The following is a 15,154-nucleotide window of genomic DNA, read 5'->3' as shown; positions in this document are numbered from 1 at the left end:
TGCAGTTGAAATTGCAAGGGCGTTTCTAGGATTTGAAGATATTTGGGGCTTAGCCCAAAGCCAGTAGGGGGGGTCCGGGGGCAATCTCCCCCGTCAAAAAAAATGAAAGGGAATTTCATCAGTAAAATGCATGAATGTGGTGCACTTTGAGATTAACATTGGGAAGAGAAATTACAACAATGAGAGAAGATATTTTTCAGGTAACTTGCACCTTCCCACCTGCCACAGCAGACACTGCCAGTACTCATTTATAATAGCTACTGTGGATCTCTCTTCTCTGGAACACATACATATACAGTGTATTACCAAAACCCACTCAACAACTTCAAACAGACTCTGACCTGTCCCTCTGAGCCAAACTGATTAAATAATCCCACCATACCCAAACACCCTCTCTCACACACACTGTGCAGTAATTAGAATCCATAGGGCAGATTTAAGTAATGGTCTACTGTGTGCTCACCCCATCCTCTGTCTCTCTCATCACTTTCTCTGTGTTGTCTGTTGCTGTCTCTTGTCTACCCTCCTCTCTCGTCTTGACCTTGTAAAAGTAAATCATTGTTTTAATAGTAATTTCACAGGCCTTTTCACCTCAAATTCTTTGTAATCCATGTTTTATATTTTTACAGTCTGTATTTCACCTGTTATAAATTGTACAAATAAATACAACTAATTTTGAATATATAGAGCAGCTTGAAGTGATAGTCTGTGTCCCGTTCACTCTTCATCTGACCCCCCCACTTTTTCTGTGTCTTGGCTGTTGTTGTTTCAGGTTCTTGTTTGCTACTGTCTCCTCTGTCTATCCTCTTGTTTGTTATGGCCTGTTCTGTTCTTTTGGAGTTCCTCCATCATCCTATTCATGTGTTGCGGTCTCTGTCATGTCTGGTGTCTCTCTATCTACTCTTCTGTTGCTGTGTCTGTGTCTTGTATCTCTTTAGTTTTGCAATCCTATATGTTCAAGGGGATACTGGGGTAGCTTAACTTGTTTTGGGCCTGTGTCTGGGTCACCTAAATCATCCTCTTCCCTACCAGTTGCACCTGGCTGATTTTTATTTATTTATTTCACCTTTCTTTAACTTCTTATGGCTGCCATCCCGTTAACGGGATAATTGTCATCAACAACCGCTGAATTGCATAGCACCACATTCAAATAATATTACTAAAAATGTTTATATTCATGAAATCACAAGTGCAATATAGCAAAACACAGCTTAGCCTTTTGTTAATCCACCTGTCGTGTCAAATTTTGAAAATATGTTTTACAGCGAAATCAATCCAAGCGTTTGTATGTTTATCGATCGCTCGACAAAACATTATGTACACCTAACATCAAGTAGCTTGGTCATGAAAATCAGAAAAGCAATCAAATTAGTCGTTTACCTTTGATCTTCGGATGTTGCCACTCACGGGACTCCCAGTTACACAATAAATGTTCCTTTTGTTCCATAAAGATTATTTTTATATCCAAAATACCTCCGTTTGTTTGGCGTGTTATGTTCAGAAATCCACAGGAGAGAGCGGTCACGACAACGCAGACAAATTCCAAATAGTATCCGTAATGTCCACAGAAACATGTCAAATGTTTTTTTATAATCAATCCTCAGGTTGTTTTAAAAATATATAATCGATAATATATCAACCGCAACTGTCTTTTTCAGTAGGAGAGGGAAAGGCAATGGCTGCCCAAACTCTGTTATGCATACAAAACGCTGCTGGCACCCGCCCATACAATGACGCGATGTTCTCTTTCTCGCTCATTTTTCAAAATAAAAGCCTGAAACTATGTCTAAAGACTGACACCTTGAGGAAGCGAATCTGGTTGATATCCCTTTAAATGGAGTAAAGGCAGGCTATGGAACATGGAGTTTTCAAAATAGAAGCTACTTCTAGGTTTGATTTTCCTCAGGGTTTTGCCTGGAATATCAGTTCTGTTATACTCACAGACAATATTTTGACAGTTTTGGAAACTTTATATATTTATATATATTTTCCTTTATTTAATCTTTATTTAACTTGGCAAGTCAGTTAAGAACACATTCTTATTTTCAATGACGGCATAGAAACGGTGGGTTAACTGCCTCGTCCATGGGCAGAACGACAGATTTTCACCTTGTCAGCTTACAGTTAACTAGTCCAACGCAATAAAGACCTGCCTCTCTCTCGTTGCACTCCACAAGGAGACTGCCTGTTACGCAAATGCAGTAAGCCAAGGTAAGTTGCTAGCATTAAACTTCTCTTATAAAAAACAATCAATCATAATCACTAGTTAACTACACATGGTTGATGATATTACTACATATTATCTAGCGTGTCCTGCGTTGCATATAATCTGACTGAGCATCCAAGTATTTAAGTATCTGACTGAGCGGTGGTAGGCAGAAGCAGGCGCGTAAACATTAATTCAAACAGCACTCTCGTGCGTTTTGCCAGCAGCTCTTCGTTGTGCGTCAAGCATTGCGCTGTTTATGACTTCAAGCCTATCAACTCCCGAGATGAGGCTGGTGTAACCGAAGTGAAATGGCTGGCTAGTTAGCGCGCGCTAATAGCGTTTCAAACTTCACTCGCTCTGAGCCTTGGGGTGGTGTTTCCCTTGCTCTGCATGGGTAATGCTGCTTCGATGTGGTGACTGTTGTCGTTGTGTTGCTGGTTCGAGCCCAGGGAGGAGTGAGGAGAGGGACGGAAGCTATACAGTTACACTAGTGACCATAAGAATATCCAATAGTCAACGGTTAATTATATACAAATGGTATAGAGGGAAATAGTCCTATAATTCTTATAATAACTACAACCTAAAACTTCTTACCTGGGAATATTGAAAACTCATGTTAAAAGGAACCACCAGCTTTCTTATGTTCTCATGTTCTGAGCAAGGAACTGAAACGTTAGCTTTCTTACATAGCACATATTGCACTTTTACTTTCTTCTCCAACTCTTTGTTTTTGCATTATTTAAACCAAATTGAACATATTTCGTTATTTACTTGAGGCTAAATTGATTTTTTAAATGTATTATATTAAGTTAGAATAAGTGTTCATTCATTATTGTTGTAATTGTCATTATTACAAATACATAAAAATTTAAAAAATAATCTGCCAATTAATCGTTATTGGCTTTTTTGGTCCTCCAATAATCGGTATCAGCGTTGAAAAATCATAATAGGTCGACCTCTAATCCAGACACCTAGGTATTTGTAGTTGTCCACATATTCTATGTCAGAACCGTCCAGAGTTGTGATGCTAGTCGGGCTGGCGGGTGCGATCGGTTGAAAAGCATGCATTTAGTTTTACTAGCGTTCAAAAGCAGTTGTAGACCACGTAAGGAGTGTTGTATGGCATTGAAGCACATTTGGAGGTTTAACACAGTGTCCAAAGAAGGGCCAGATGTATACAGAATGGTGTCGTCTACGTAGAGGCGGCTCAGGGAATCACCTGCAGCAAGAGCGACATTGTTGATATATACAGAGAAAAGAGTCGGCCTGAGGATTTAACCCTGTGGCACCCCCATAGAGACTGCCAAAGGTCCGATGCAGCTTTCCAATCTTTAAAAGATCTCAGACGATACTAAAGAGAGGTTGAACAGACTAGTAATAGGTGTTGCAACAATGGCGGCGGATACTTTTAGAAAGAGGGGGTTCAGATTGTCAAGCCCAGCTGATTTGTATGGGCCCTGGTTTTGCAGCTCTTTCAGAACATCTGCTATTTGGGTGAAGGAGAAGCTGGGGAGGCTTGGGCAAGTAGCTGCGGGGGGTAAGGAGCTGTTGGATGGGGTAGCCAGGAGGAAAGTATGGCCAGCCGTAGAGAAATGCTTCTTGAAATTCTAGATTATCTTGGATTAATTGGTGGTGACAGTGTTTCCTAGCCTCAGTGCAGTGGGCAGCTGGGAGGAGGTGCTCTTATTCTCAATGGACTTTAGTGTCCAAAACCTTTTTGAAGTTAGAGCTACAGGATGCAAATTTCTGTTTGAAAAAGTTAGCCTTTGCTTTCCTAACTGACTGCGTGTATTGGTTCCTGACTTCCCTGAAAAGTTTAATATCGCGGGGACTATTCGATGCTAGTGCATTCCGCCACATGATGTTTTTGTGCTGTTCAAGGGCAGTCAGGTCTGGAGTGAAGCAAGGGCTATATCTGTTCTTAGTGCTACATTTTTTGAAAGAGGCATGCTTATTTAAGATGGTGAGGAAATTACTTTTAAAGAACGACAAGGCATCCTTTACTGACGGGATGAGGTCTATATCCTTCCAGGATACCCGGGTAAGGTCGATTAGAAAGGCCTGCTCGCAGAAGTGTTTTAGGGAGCGTTAGACAATGATGAGGAGTGTTTGTTTGACCGCGGACCCATAGCGGATGCAGGCAATGAGGCAGTGATCGCTGAGATTCAGATTGAAAACAGCAGAGGTATATTTGGAGGGCAAGTTGGTTAGGATAATATCTATGAGGGTGCCCATGTTTAAGGATTTAGGGTTGTACCTGGTGGGTTCCTTGATCATTTGTGTGAGATTGAGGGCATCTAGTTTAGATTGTTGGACTGCCAGGGTGTTAACCATACCCCAGTTTAGGTCACCTAACAGAATGAATAGATGGGGGGAAATCAATTCACATATGGTGTCCAGGGCACAGCTGGGAGCTGAGGGGGGTCTATAACAGGCGCTAACAGTGAGACTTATTTCTGGAGAGATTCATTTTTTAAATTAGAAGCTCGAACTGTTTGGGCATAGAACTTTGCAGGCTATCTCTGCAGTATATTGCAACTCCTCCCCCTTTGGCAGTTCTCTTGACGGAAAATGTATTTGGGGATGGAAATCTCAGAATTTTTGGTGACCTTTCTAAACCAGGATTCAGACACGGCAAGGACTTCAGGGTTGGCGGAGTGTGGTAAAGCAGTGAGTAAAATAAACTTAGGGAGGAGGCTTCTGATGTTACATGCATGAAACCAAGGCTTTTACGGTTACAGAAGTCAACAAATGAGAGCGCCTGGGTACACGCAGGGCTTGGGTTAACCTCCACTTCACCCGAGGAACAGAGGAGGAGTAGGATGAGGGTACGGCTAAAGACTATCAAAACTGGTGATATAAGGCATTGGGGACAGAGAATAAAAGGAGCAGATTTCTGGGCGTGGTAGGATAGATTCAGGGCATAATGTACAGACGGTAGGGTGCGGGTACAGTGGAGGTAAACGTAGGCATTGAGTGACGATAAGAGAGGTTGCATCTCTGAACGCAGTAGTTATGCTGGGTGAGGTCACCGCATGTGTGGAAGATGGGACAAAAGAGGTATCTGAGGCATGTTGAGTGGGACTAGGGGCTCCGCAGTGAACAAAAACAATGATAACTATCCTTAACAACAGTATACAAGGCATATTGACATTAGAGACATAAAGCAATCACAGGTGTTGATTGGGAGAGCTAGATAAGACAACGGGTAAGACAACAACAGCTAATCAGCTAAGACAACAACAACAGGTAAAATGGCGATGAATGGGCAGAGAAGGTCAGTTAACTACACCTGCGTTCGAGGCAGGGGCCGACAGATAAACAAAATGGAGTACCGTGATTGATGAACAGTCCAGCGAACAGCAAGAGATGAAACAGGGAAGCCGCTAGGTAGTCGTTACTACGCTAGCAAGCGGGAGACACGGCGTTCAGAATTTGCTGTTCTAAGTGCTCTATTGGCCTGCTGTTCACATACGGCCTCCTCCTGGCTCGTTTTAAAGGTAGCACGTTGGAGGTGCAACATGTCATTAGTTTGTCTTTAATGGGCAACTGCACTTCCTGATATGGCCTCGTTTTAGGTTTGGTTCATTACGAAATGCTAGCGGCCATGACTGACATGAGTTGGTTTTGGAGTGTGGTTTGATGTGCGTGTCTCGCGTGTGTTCGCAGGTGGGAAGTGTTAGCCAAATGATTTTGCCAATTTCCTTCAGTCTGTTGGCGTGCGACCTGACATTGACTTTGGATAGCCTATCTCTGGGGCTAGTTAGGGACCGTCAATAAATTACACAATGTAAATGAGACAATATTTTCATGTTGCACGCTTTCAATATTTGTATATGAATTTCTACAGTTTATATGTGGTTTGGAGCTATAGTATTTTAACATATTGTCCCATATACATTGTGTAATTTACAGATGGTCCCTATCCACAGGGATATCCAAAGTCAACACAAATTTACGACACGCATTGCGATCAGGTCGTATGTAGCTGCGCTCCGAATTGATGGTTACTTGTGTTTTGTGGGCAGGATTAAAACAAACCCAGCCTTCATTTACGTTGTGATGCAGTCACCACCACCAGTCTTGGATGAGACTGACCTTATGACCAAAATGATTCTATTTACACTTTGTAGTCAATTTTGACAGTAGAATAAATGTTTCTGACTCATATCAATGCCATGTAGTCTGTTTTTCTAAAGGAGAAGTAGGTTTTTAGGGGCATTTGATCTTTAAAGATACTCTATACCGACAAGACCAGGGCAACCCAACTGTAAAGAAAACAACTCCAAACATGAGAGATAACCCCTAGGCTATATGAATATAAAGAGATATGAGGAATACAATGTACCTGTATAATGGAATAAGTTATTAAACCTCTTCATTTAATCAGTTCTACCAGCTGTGAGATTTTTGGATTACGGAACATTTGAGGACAAAATTTCATTTTCAATTTTTAATTTTTAATGAAACGCATACTTGCAGGTTAAACTCTCGACAATTCAACAACAATAGAAAAAGTAAGTAGCTAAGTGAATAAAATTATAAAATAAGAGTGTGCAAACCTGTCATCAAGGACAAGGGTGGCTACTTGAAAAAATCTCAAATATAAAATATATTTTGATTTGTTTAACACTTTTTTTGTTGGTTACTACATGTTTCCATATGTGTTATTTCATAGTTTTGATATCTTCTATTATTCTACAATGTAGAAAATAGTTAAAATAAAGAAAAACCCCTTGAATGAGTAGGTGTGTCCAAACTTTTGACTGGTACTATACACACACACACACACACACACACACACACACACACACACACACACACACACACACACACACACACACACACACACACACACACACACACACACACACACACACACACACACACACACACACACACACACACACACACACACACAGTTCTGATTTCAAAATGTCAGCATTCAAAAGAAAAAGCCTCTCATCAAGCAAGACCTGTCTCAACCAATAAAGCACAGGTGGGCTCTACCATGCTCAGTTTTCTAACCACCCCCCTTACACGCACACACTACCCAAATGAATGGACATGACAGCAAAGCAGAATGGCACATTCCAGACGAGCACTGGGTCATGATACATACAGATGAAGTCGGAAGTTTACATACACTTAGGTTGAAGTCATTCAAACAAATTTTTCTACCACTCTACAAATTTCTTGTTAACAAATTATAGTTTTGGCAAGTCGGTTAGGACATCTACTTTGTGCATGACACAAGTGCATGACGCGTTCTGTCTCCTAGAGATGAATGTACTTTGGTGCGAAAAGTGCAAATCAATCTCAGAACTACAGCAAAGGACTTTGTGAAGATGCTGGAGGAAATAGGTACAAAAGTATCTATATCCAGTAAATCCAGTAAAACGAGTCCTATATCGACATAACCTGAAAGGCCTCTCAGCAATGAAGAAGCCACTTCCAAAACCTCCATAAAAAAGCCAGACTACAGTTTGCAACTGCATATGGGGACAAAGATCATACTTTTTGGAGAAATGTCCTCTGGTCTGATGAAACAAAAATAGAACTGTTTAGCCATAATAACCATTGTTATGTTTGGAGGAAAAAGGGGGAGGCTTGCAAGCCGAAGATCACCATCCCAACCGTGAAGCACGGGGGTGGCAGCATCATGTTGTGGGGGTGCTGCAGGAGGGACTGGTGCACTTCACAAAATAGATGGCATTATGAGGATGGAAAATGATGTGGATATTTTGAAGCAACATCCCAAGACATCAGTCAGGAAGTTAAAGCTTGGTCGCAAATGGGTCTTCCAAATGGACAGTGACCCCAAGCATACTTCCAAAGTTGTGGCAAAATGTCTTAAGGACACATAGTCAAGGTATTGGAGTGGCCATCACAAAGCCTTGACGTCAATCCTATAGAAAATTTGTGGGCAGAACTGAAAAAGCGTGTGCGGGCAAGGAGGCCTACAAACCTGACTCAGTTACACAAGCTCTGTCAGGAGGAATGGGCCAGAATTCACCCAACTTATTGTGGGAAGCTTGTGGAAGGCTACCCGAAACATTTGACAGAAGTTTAACAATTTAAAGGCAATGCTACCAAATACTAATTGAGTGTATGTAAATTTCTGACCCACTTGGAATGTGATGAAAGAAATAAAAACTGAAATAAATTATTCTCTCTACTATTATTCTGGCATTTCACATTCTTATAATAAAGTGGTGATCCTAACTGACCTAAGACTGGGAATTTGTACAAGGATTAAATCAGGAGTTGTGAAAAACTGAGTTTAAATGTATTTGGCTAAGGTGTATGTAAACATCCGACTTCAACTGTATTGACCAACATGGTATGTCCATTTTGGTGAATATATAGATTGGCGGAGAAAATAAAGAAACATCATAGCAGTTGCCCCGAGGCAGATTAACACTTTGCCTCTAAACACTGTCCACTAACCTTTTGGCGATGCAGAGGCACAAACTTCCCCGCGTGGGCCTTTGTTGAAGCAGGTAAGGGAGCATTCTCTCCCCCGAACAATGCAGTGGACACTGGGGTTGTATCCAGAACCCCAGCAGTGACACAACTTCTGTGCTACATCCAGGAACATTTAGCTGTGCAGTCATTTTTCTCTCCAAGTCCGGGGAAAGTGTCAGAGCACATCCTCCACAGGCTCCGGAGAGAGCTCGGTCTTAATCAATTCAGTGTCAGTCAATGTAACTGTAGGAGGTTTGCACAGATGCGTACAGCCTTGAGCCTCCAGCCAACGAGCTACACTTCCACTACACTTCCTCCCCAGTTACACTAACACACAGGTGTTGGAGCATGCTAGATAGAGACGACCACCTGTGATAATTAGTTGTCTTCCATCGCAAACAATGTGTGTTACGAGCCTTGGGGCACTAAACAAAACTCCCACAGCCGACGATACCTTCATGAATAGACACTAAAGGTAGTTTGCCTCTATGAATGGGCTCATTTGAGTAGGCCTATGTGTCACAATGTATAAGACTGAAGATGCTTCGATACATAGTTCAACCCCAGCCTTGCTCTACATACAGTACCATTAGGCCTGTCACCTTCTGCACTTCTGTAAGTCTGTGTGTGGGCAACTCAGAGAGAGGTGGGGGGCTCGTGCTGTTGCAGTGGTGACGGATCTCAGATACTGTTTCACGATGCAAGTTTCCCTTTCACTGGATGATTGACCCTATTAGTGTATGGTTGAGTGTATGGTTGAGAGTGTGTGTGTGCATGCAGATGGGAGTTAGGATTAGAAAGCATTATTTAGCACTTACAGGGTTGCAGAATAATGCCTTTCCCTCTCCCCCCATCTCTCCCCCATCTCTCTCCCCTTCCCCTATCTCTCTCCCCATCTCACGCTCCCTCTGTCCACCCACACCTGTGTTATAAATAGTGATGCGTGTTGTTGGGGCGAGGCTGCAGGCTGAGACTCCTTTTAAGTCTCATCACAGAAAATCACCCACCAGACCATCAGGATTACACACAGCCAGACACCAGGCCTCTCTCGCCCCCCCCCAGGCACATGTGCCAGTGTGTGTGACTAACTTGGCCAATGTTCTGAAGCAGCTGTAGCCAGAGTGTATGGTCCTTGAGTGAACGTTGCCCCCCCGCCCAGCAGCTGGCCAAGAAAAATGAGCAGCTTGTTTAGCATTTCAAAGCTCTTTCTTTTTCTCTTTCTCATTCTCTCTTACTCTATTTCCTTCGGTCTCAATGAAGACCTGAACAAATTGAACATGATGTTCAATTTAAATTGCCGGTTAACATGCAAAAAAGGACAGAGGGTGTTAAACCAACTGAAGAACAAACAGAAAGAAACCGACAGACTGAGCATCAGAGAGAACTGAGAAGAAAGAGTGAAAGGGAGAGAGGGATGTTAAATATTGGGTCTGAGTTATTACTCTAATGTAATAGTTATTGCCTACACACTGACAACCCTTCTCCTCCTCCCATTAAGGCCTGTGGTAGGTGATGACTGATTAACATGGTGATATCTAGGGTTGGGCTGATTAATTAAAATGATTAAATCGAATATTGTGATATTTGACATTGATGAAATTTTGTGACGTTCAATATGATATATTGTGAAGACTATTTGAACTTTTACAAATCAAAACGACTCAGTTTTATCAGTTAGGCTGTATCAATATGTTGAAAATGAAGTCAAAATGTATTAACTAAACCTTGTTTTTTTCTCCATACTAAGATTATTTAATGAGAATGTGACTATAATATTGTAAATAAGCACAAAAGTTGCACAGGCTGGATTTATCTAGTCAATAACAGCACAAAATGATTATTTGGGATATCGCGATATTTGGAGTAGCATATCGTAGAAGAGACCCAAGTATTGCCCAACCCTAGTGATACCCAGATGTCAGATGTCTCTGCCTTAGGCCGCACCCATTAGATAGTACTGCTCCACGGGTCTTCTTTAGGAGAGAGAAAGATTTGGATCTCTGTCTCTAAGTACCAAGTCTTAGTGTGAAAGACCAAAATATCATGATCTGATGATCCCATATATCCAGTGGAAACATCATAAAATAACTAAACATTTTTCCTTTGTGCAAAAACAGCTGTCTGTCCCGAGCTCACTGATGCAGGAAACTCTGAGGGCCCAGAATAGGCTAGATACAATGTTACAAGTACACTAGTGACAGCTTCGGGCCAGACCCACACTGAAAATATATATATTGGATTTAATATTGTGTGTTTTAATGAACTACATTTTAATAATATTTATTGTGGGTAATTCAACACTTTCAGACTTTCTACTACTTGTACACAACGTTTTCTGCAAGTATATTTATATATTAGTATTAAGTAGTTTGTTGTGCTATGAGGTATAATGGATCATAATGAACACATATCAAAATTGTCATTCAACGATGAGACCACCCATTCCCACCATCAACAAGGTCACGTGCACAACTGCTCGCAACCCTTAATGCTAGAGGCACATGCAGCATCATACAATGCTTGCAGTTCTACCTCCACTGACTGCTCGTGGAAGGAGCACTGTGTTCAGCAATGCCTGCTAAAGTGGGTTAAAATGGCAAAGAATAGAAGACATCATTTTTTGGGGAACATTAAGATATGATCACACAAAGTAACTGATCAAGGATATTATAATAACAGTTTTGGAATTGATACAATTCAGTTGGATTTAAGCCGTCTTTTAGATTTTGGACTTAATATGTTAGTGCAGTGCTCCAACCCTGTTCCTGGAGACCTTCCATCCTGTAGGTTTTGGCTCCAACCCGAATCTAGCTCACCTGTTTGAAATAATTAGCTGAATCAGGTTAGTTACAATTGGGGTTGGAGTGAAAACCTTCAGGAGGGTAGTTCTCCAGGATCAGGGGTGTAGAGCCCAGTATTACTGTATGTGAAACACAAGTTCCTCTTAAGGAGCCACCCTTTTTTTTTCAATTTTCACCTTAATGACATACCCAAATCTAACTGCTTGTAGCTCAGGACCTGACGCAAGGATATGCACATTCCTGGTACCATTTGAAAGGAAACACTTTGAAGTTGGTGGAAATGTGAATGGAATGTAGGAGAATATAACACACCGCCTATGAAGTCTTTATGAAAGAATTGCCTCCACGTTTCTATATTGCCTAGGCTACTTTGAAGCAAGGTAAGGCATGCTTCATAATATCTTTTCAAACAATTAGGCCTAAGTATGTTTTCAAAATGCATAGCTCACATTGTAAAGTGGTGGGTGATGTGCTGATAGACTGCCTATCGTTGCCTTCACTTGAATGGGAGGCGTGCTTCAATTACCAAATAAAAATAGCTATTTTTAATTGTGGCCATAAAAACCGTTTTTCACACTTGATTGCATTTAGAATTGTTGCGCGATGACTGGGCTTATAACAGCACATGTTTCACCCAGCAGCAACCGGCTGAGGAGCTGCAGCAGAAACCCCCCCTCAAAATAGTCTCTGTAGGCCTATGCTGTGTGCGTGGGATAGTTGTATTGGATAAATGATTCATGACGACTAACAAAAATACACATGCCAATTTAATTCCATAGAATTATGCAAAATACCCAGTAGACCGATAAGCATGATGGTCAAACGTATGTGTGATTTGTCTCGTCTGTGTGAAAGCCTTCTCTGTGTAGTCTGTCATTTCCTGCTCTTGAATATGTGTGTGTGTGTGTGTGTGTGTGTGTGTGTGTGTGTGTGTGTGTGTGTGTGTGTGTGTGTGTGTGTGTGTGTGTGTGTGTGTGTGTGTGTGTGTGTGTGTGTGTGTGTGTGTGTGTGTGTGTGTGCTGCACTGTGATCATATTCCTACTTGCCACTAACACTATCTGCATTGATGGAGGTAGTGTGCTGAGTCGTACATTGTCCAAGTGAACGTTGGGTCAACATGGCATCCCTCTTTAGTAGAAATAGGACATGTGGGGAAAAGGGAGGATACCTAGTCAGTTGAACAATTGAATGCATTCAACTCAGATGTGTCTTCCGCATTTAACCCAACCCCTCTGAATCAGATAGGTGTGGGGGCTGCCTTAATCAACATCCATGTCATCGGTTACCGGCCCAACGCTCCTACCTGCCAGGCTACCTACCCGCCCCTAAGGGCTAAGGTCATGTGTTTGTGTGGCTGATGTGTACGTTTTTCACGGTTTCAGGAAGTGAAGAGGCATGAAACGATCCTGCTGGATTGTGTAGACAGTTCTATTCTCTCGCTCTCTGAGGGAGGGAGATGCAGCGTGCATTAGTGTGTGTTTCTGCAGGTCTAGTTGCTGAGTGTGTGAGACTGCATCAAGGCTGCTGGAATAATTACTGCTGTTTAACCTTTTCTCTGACACACAAACAATTGACCAAGTGAGTGTACTCCTTTTTCAGCATAGCATTCATCCACTGTCTCATTTTGACAGGTTCATAACCAGCAGGCGTTTGGTATCGAGAGTCTGTCTGTTAGTGTTGGCTCAGCAGCATTAACACACCACAGACTCATCCAGCTGATCTTTTCATTGCCCGCCTTCCTTTCAGCACTGCAGCTACACTTACCACAGAAGCAGCTGACAGTAGTCAGCAGTAGAGTGAATTCTGCTGTGATAGTACATGACAGAGTTGTTCTAACTGTCTCCCAAGCAGGTTGGACAATGATCCAGACTAATATGGAAGAGTTCTTTTTATTTTTTATTTTATTTAATCTTTATTTAACTAGGCAAGTCCCATTAATAACAAATTCTTATTGACAATGACGTCCTATCCCAGCCAAATCCTAACCCGGACGACGCTGGGCCAATTGTGCACCGCCCTATGGGACTCCCAATCATGGCCATTTGTGATACAGCCTGGAATCAAACCAGGTTACACATTTAGCAAATGTATAACCTAGTTTCGCTGGGTCTTGTGTAAGGGATGGGTCATGTTAATGACATGTGACTGTCTGTGAGGGAACTATAGGCTATAGGAACCAAGGGTTTAGGTGGCTAGGGGGTCAATCGGTTTATGGATGTGAGTGGGATCGAGATTCAGTATCTGTGTCATTGTAAGTGTGAGTCAGGAAATATTGACTGATTTTGGATTTTTTACTTAAATGTATTATCTTGGCTTTGACACCCATGGATGATAATAATATGAACAGGTTTCACTCCTAGCTAAATGTGTGCTTGGTAGCAGGGGCTGAGGGTGGTGGTATGGCTACGACACCCACCACGGCACGCTAGGCAGGTCTGGTTATCCTTTAACAAGGAGTTAACACAGACTTTAACCCTGACACACACACACACACACTCCAGCGCACTTCAGTTTAAACCCACTTAAACAGGAATAGGCCTCCCAATAATCCCAAGGCAATGGGCTGCTGTGCAATGTACTGTAGAGGAAGGAAAGGGAGGAGAGTTATATGTGAACCTGTCTATTCCAGTTTATGGACCCTGACTGTACCAATCGTCTTGAATAATGTAATTCATGGAAGTCACTGGCAGAGATTCAAACCCAGTCCCACGGATGTTTAGTCATGGATGACTGTTAAAATGTGTGTATCATATCTTAGTAATATGATCATGTAATAACGTGTGTGTCAGGCTTAGTAAAATGACCCTAACAGTGTGATCATCTGAGTGTGTCGTAGCTAGTCTCATTTACTGATTTCCCCTACAGTCACTGCACTATCTTTTTTTTGTACCTTTTATTTAACTAGGCAAGTCAGTTAAGAACAAATTCTTATTTTCAATGACTGCCTAGGAACAGTGGATTAACTGCCTGTTCAGGGGCAGAATGACAGATTTGTACCTTGTCAGCTCAGGGATCTGAACTTGATACTTTTCGGTTACTAGTCCAACGCACTAACCACTAGGCTACCCTGCCGCCCCAATCTCACCCCTTCTCTCCCCTCCTCCTCTCTCTGTCCTCCCTCCAGGGGACAAGGATGGCAGTAAGGTGACGACGGTGGTGGCCACCCCAGGCCAAGGGCCCGACAGGCCCCAAGAGGTCAGCTATACAGACACCAAGGTGATTGGGAATGGCTCCTTCGGAGTGGTCTACCAGGCCAAGCTGTGTGACTCTGGAGAACTGCTGGCAATCAAGAAGGTTCTGCAGGACAAGCGGTTTAAGGTGAGCGAAACTGCAGTCACAGACACACACACACAGTTTCTCTGATCTCTCATGAAACTGTAACATCCTTCAATCATCTTTCAATCTTTTTATTCTACTTTTCTTTGTAACGGATGACTTTCATTCAGAGAGTGTGTGAGTGTGTTCATCTGTGAAGCATGACTCCATCTGTTCACACTACTGTTGTCTTTCCTTTTGTGAATGGATCACAGGCACCACGTTAGTAGAGCAGAGCGAGACAAACACACACACTAAGTGTCAGTCAGTTCACCACCACTCTCACTGACTACTACAGAAACAAACTCCTAAATCCAAAGCTGTTCATATCTGCTCAGTTGTATCAGTGAATGCAACGATG

The 15,154-nt window shown here is 42.2% G+C and overlaps 1 protein-coding gene across 4 annotated transcripts in view; it reads left to right on the top strand.

Annotated features, from left to right (window-relative positions):
- The window catches only part of LOC124045724 (glycogen synthase kinase-3 beta-like), a 37,042-nt gene that overhangs the window by 1,231 nt on the left and 20,657 nt on the right, over nt 1–15,154 (top strand). For all 4 annotated transcript variants that reach the window (XR_006840895.1, XR_006840894.1, XM_046365283.1 and 1 more), the window contains exon 2: nt 14,603–14,796. Coding sequence is in view for 2 of the 4 variants with exons in the window: in XM_046365283.1 (XP_046221239.1) it covers nt 14,603–14,796 (194 nt within the window). In the remaining 2 variants the exon portion in view is untranslated. The remainder of the gene's footprint in view (nt 1–14,602; nt 14,797–15,154) is intronic.

Source organism: Oncorhynchus gorbuscha, linkage group LG01 (genome assembly GCF_021184085.1).
Source record: "Oncorhynchus gorbuscha isolate QuinsamMale2020 ecotype Even-year linkage group LG01, OgorEven_v1.0, whole genome shotgun sequence".
NCBI lineage: Eukaryota > Metazoa > Chordata > Actinopteri > Salmoniformes > Salmonidae > Oncorhynchus > Oncorhynchus gorbuscha.
This window is presented reverse-complemented; position numbering and strand designations above follow the sequence as displayed.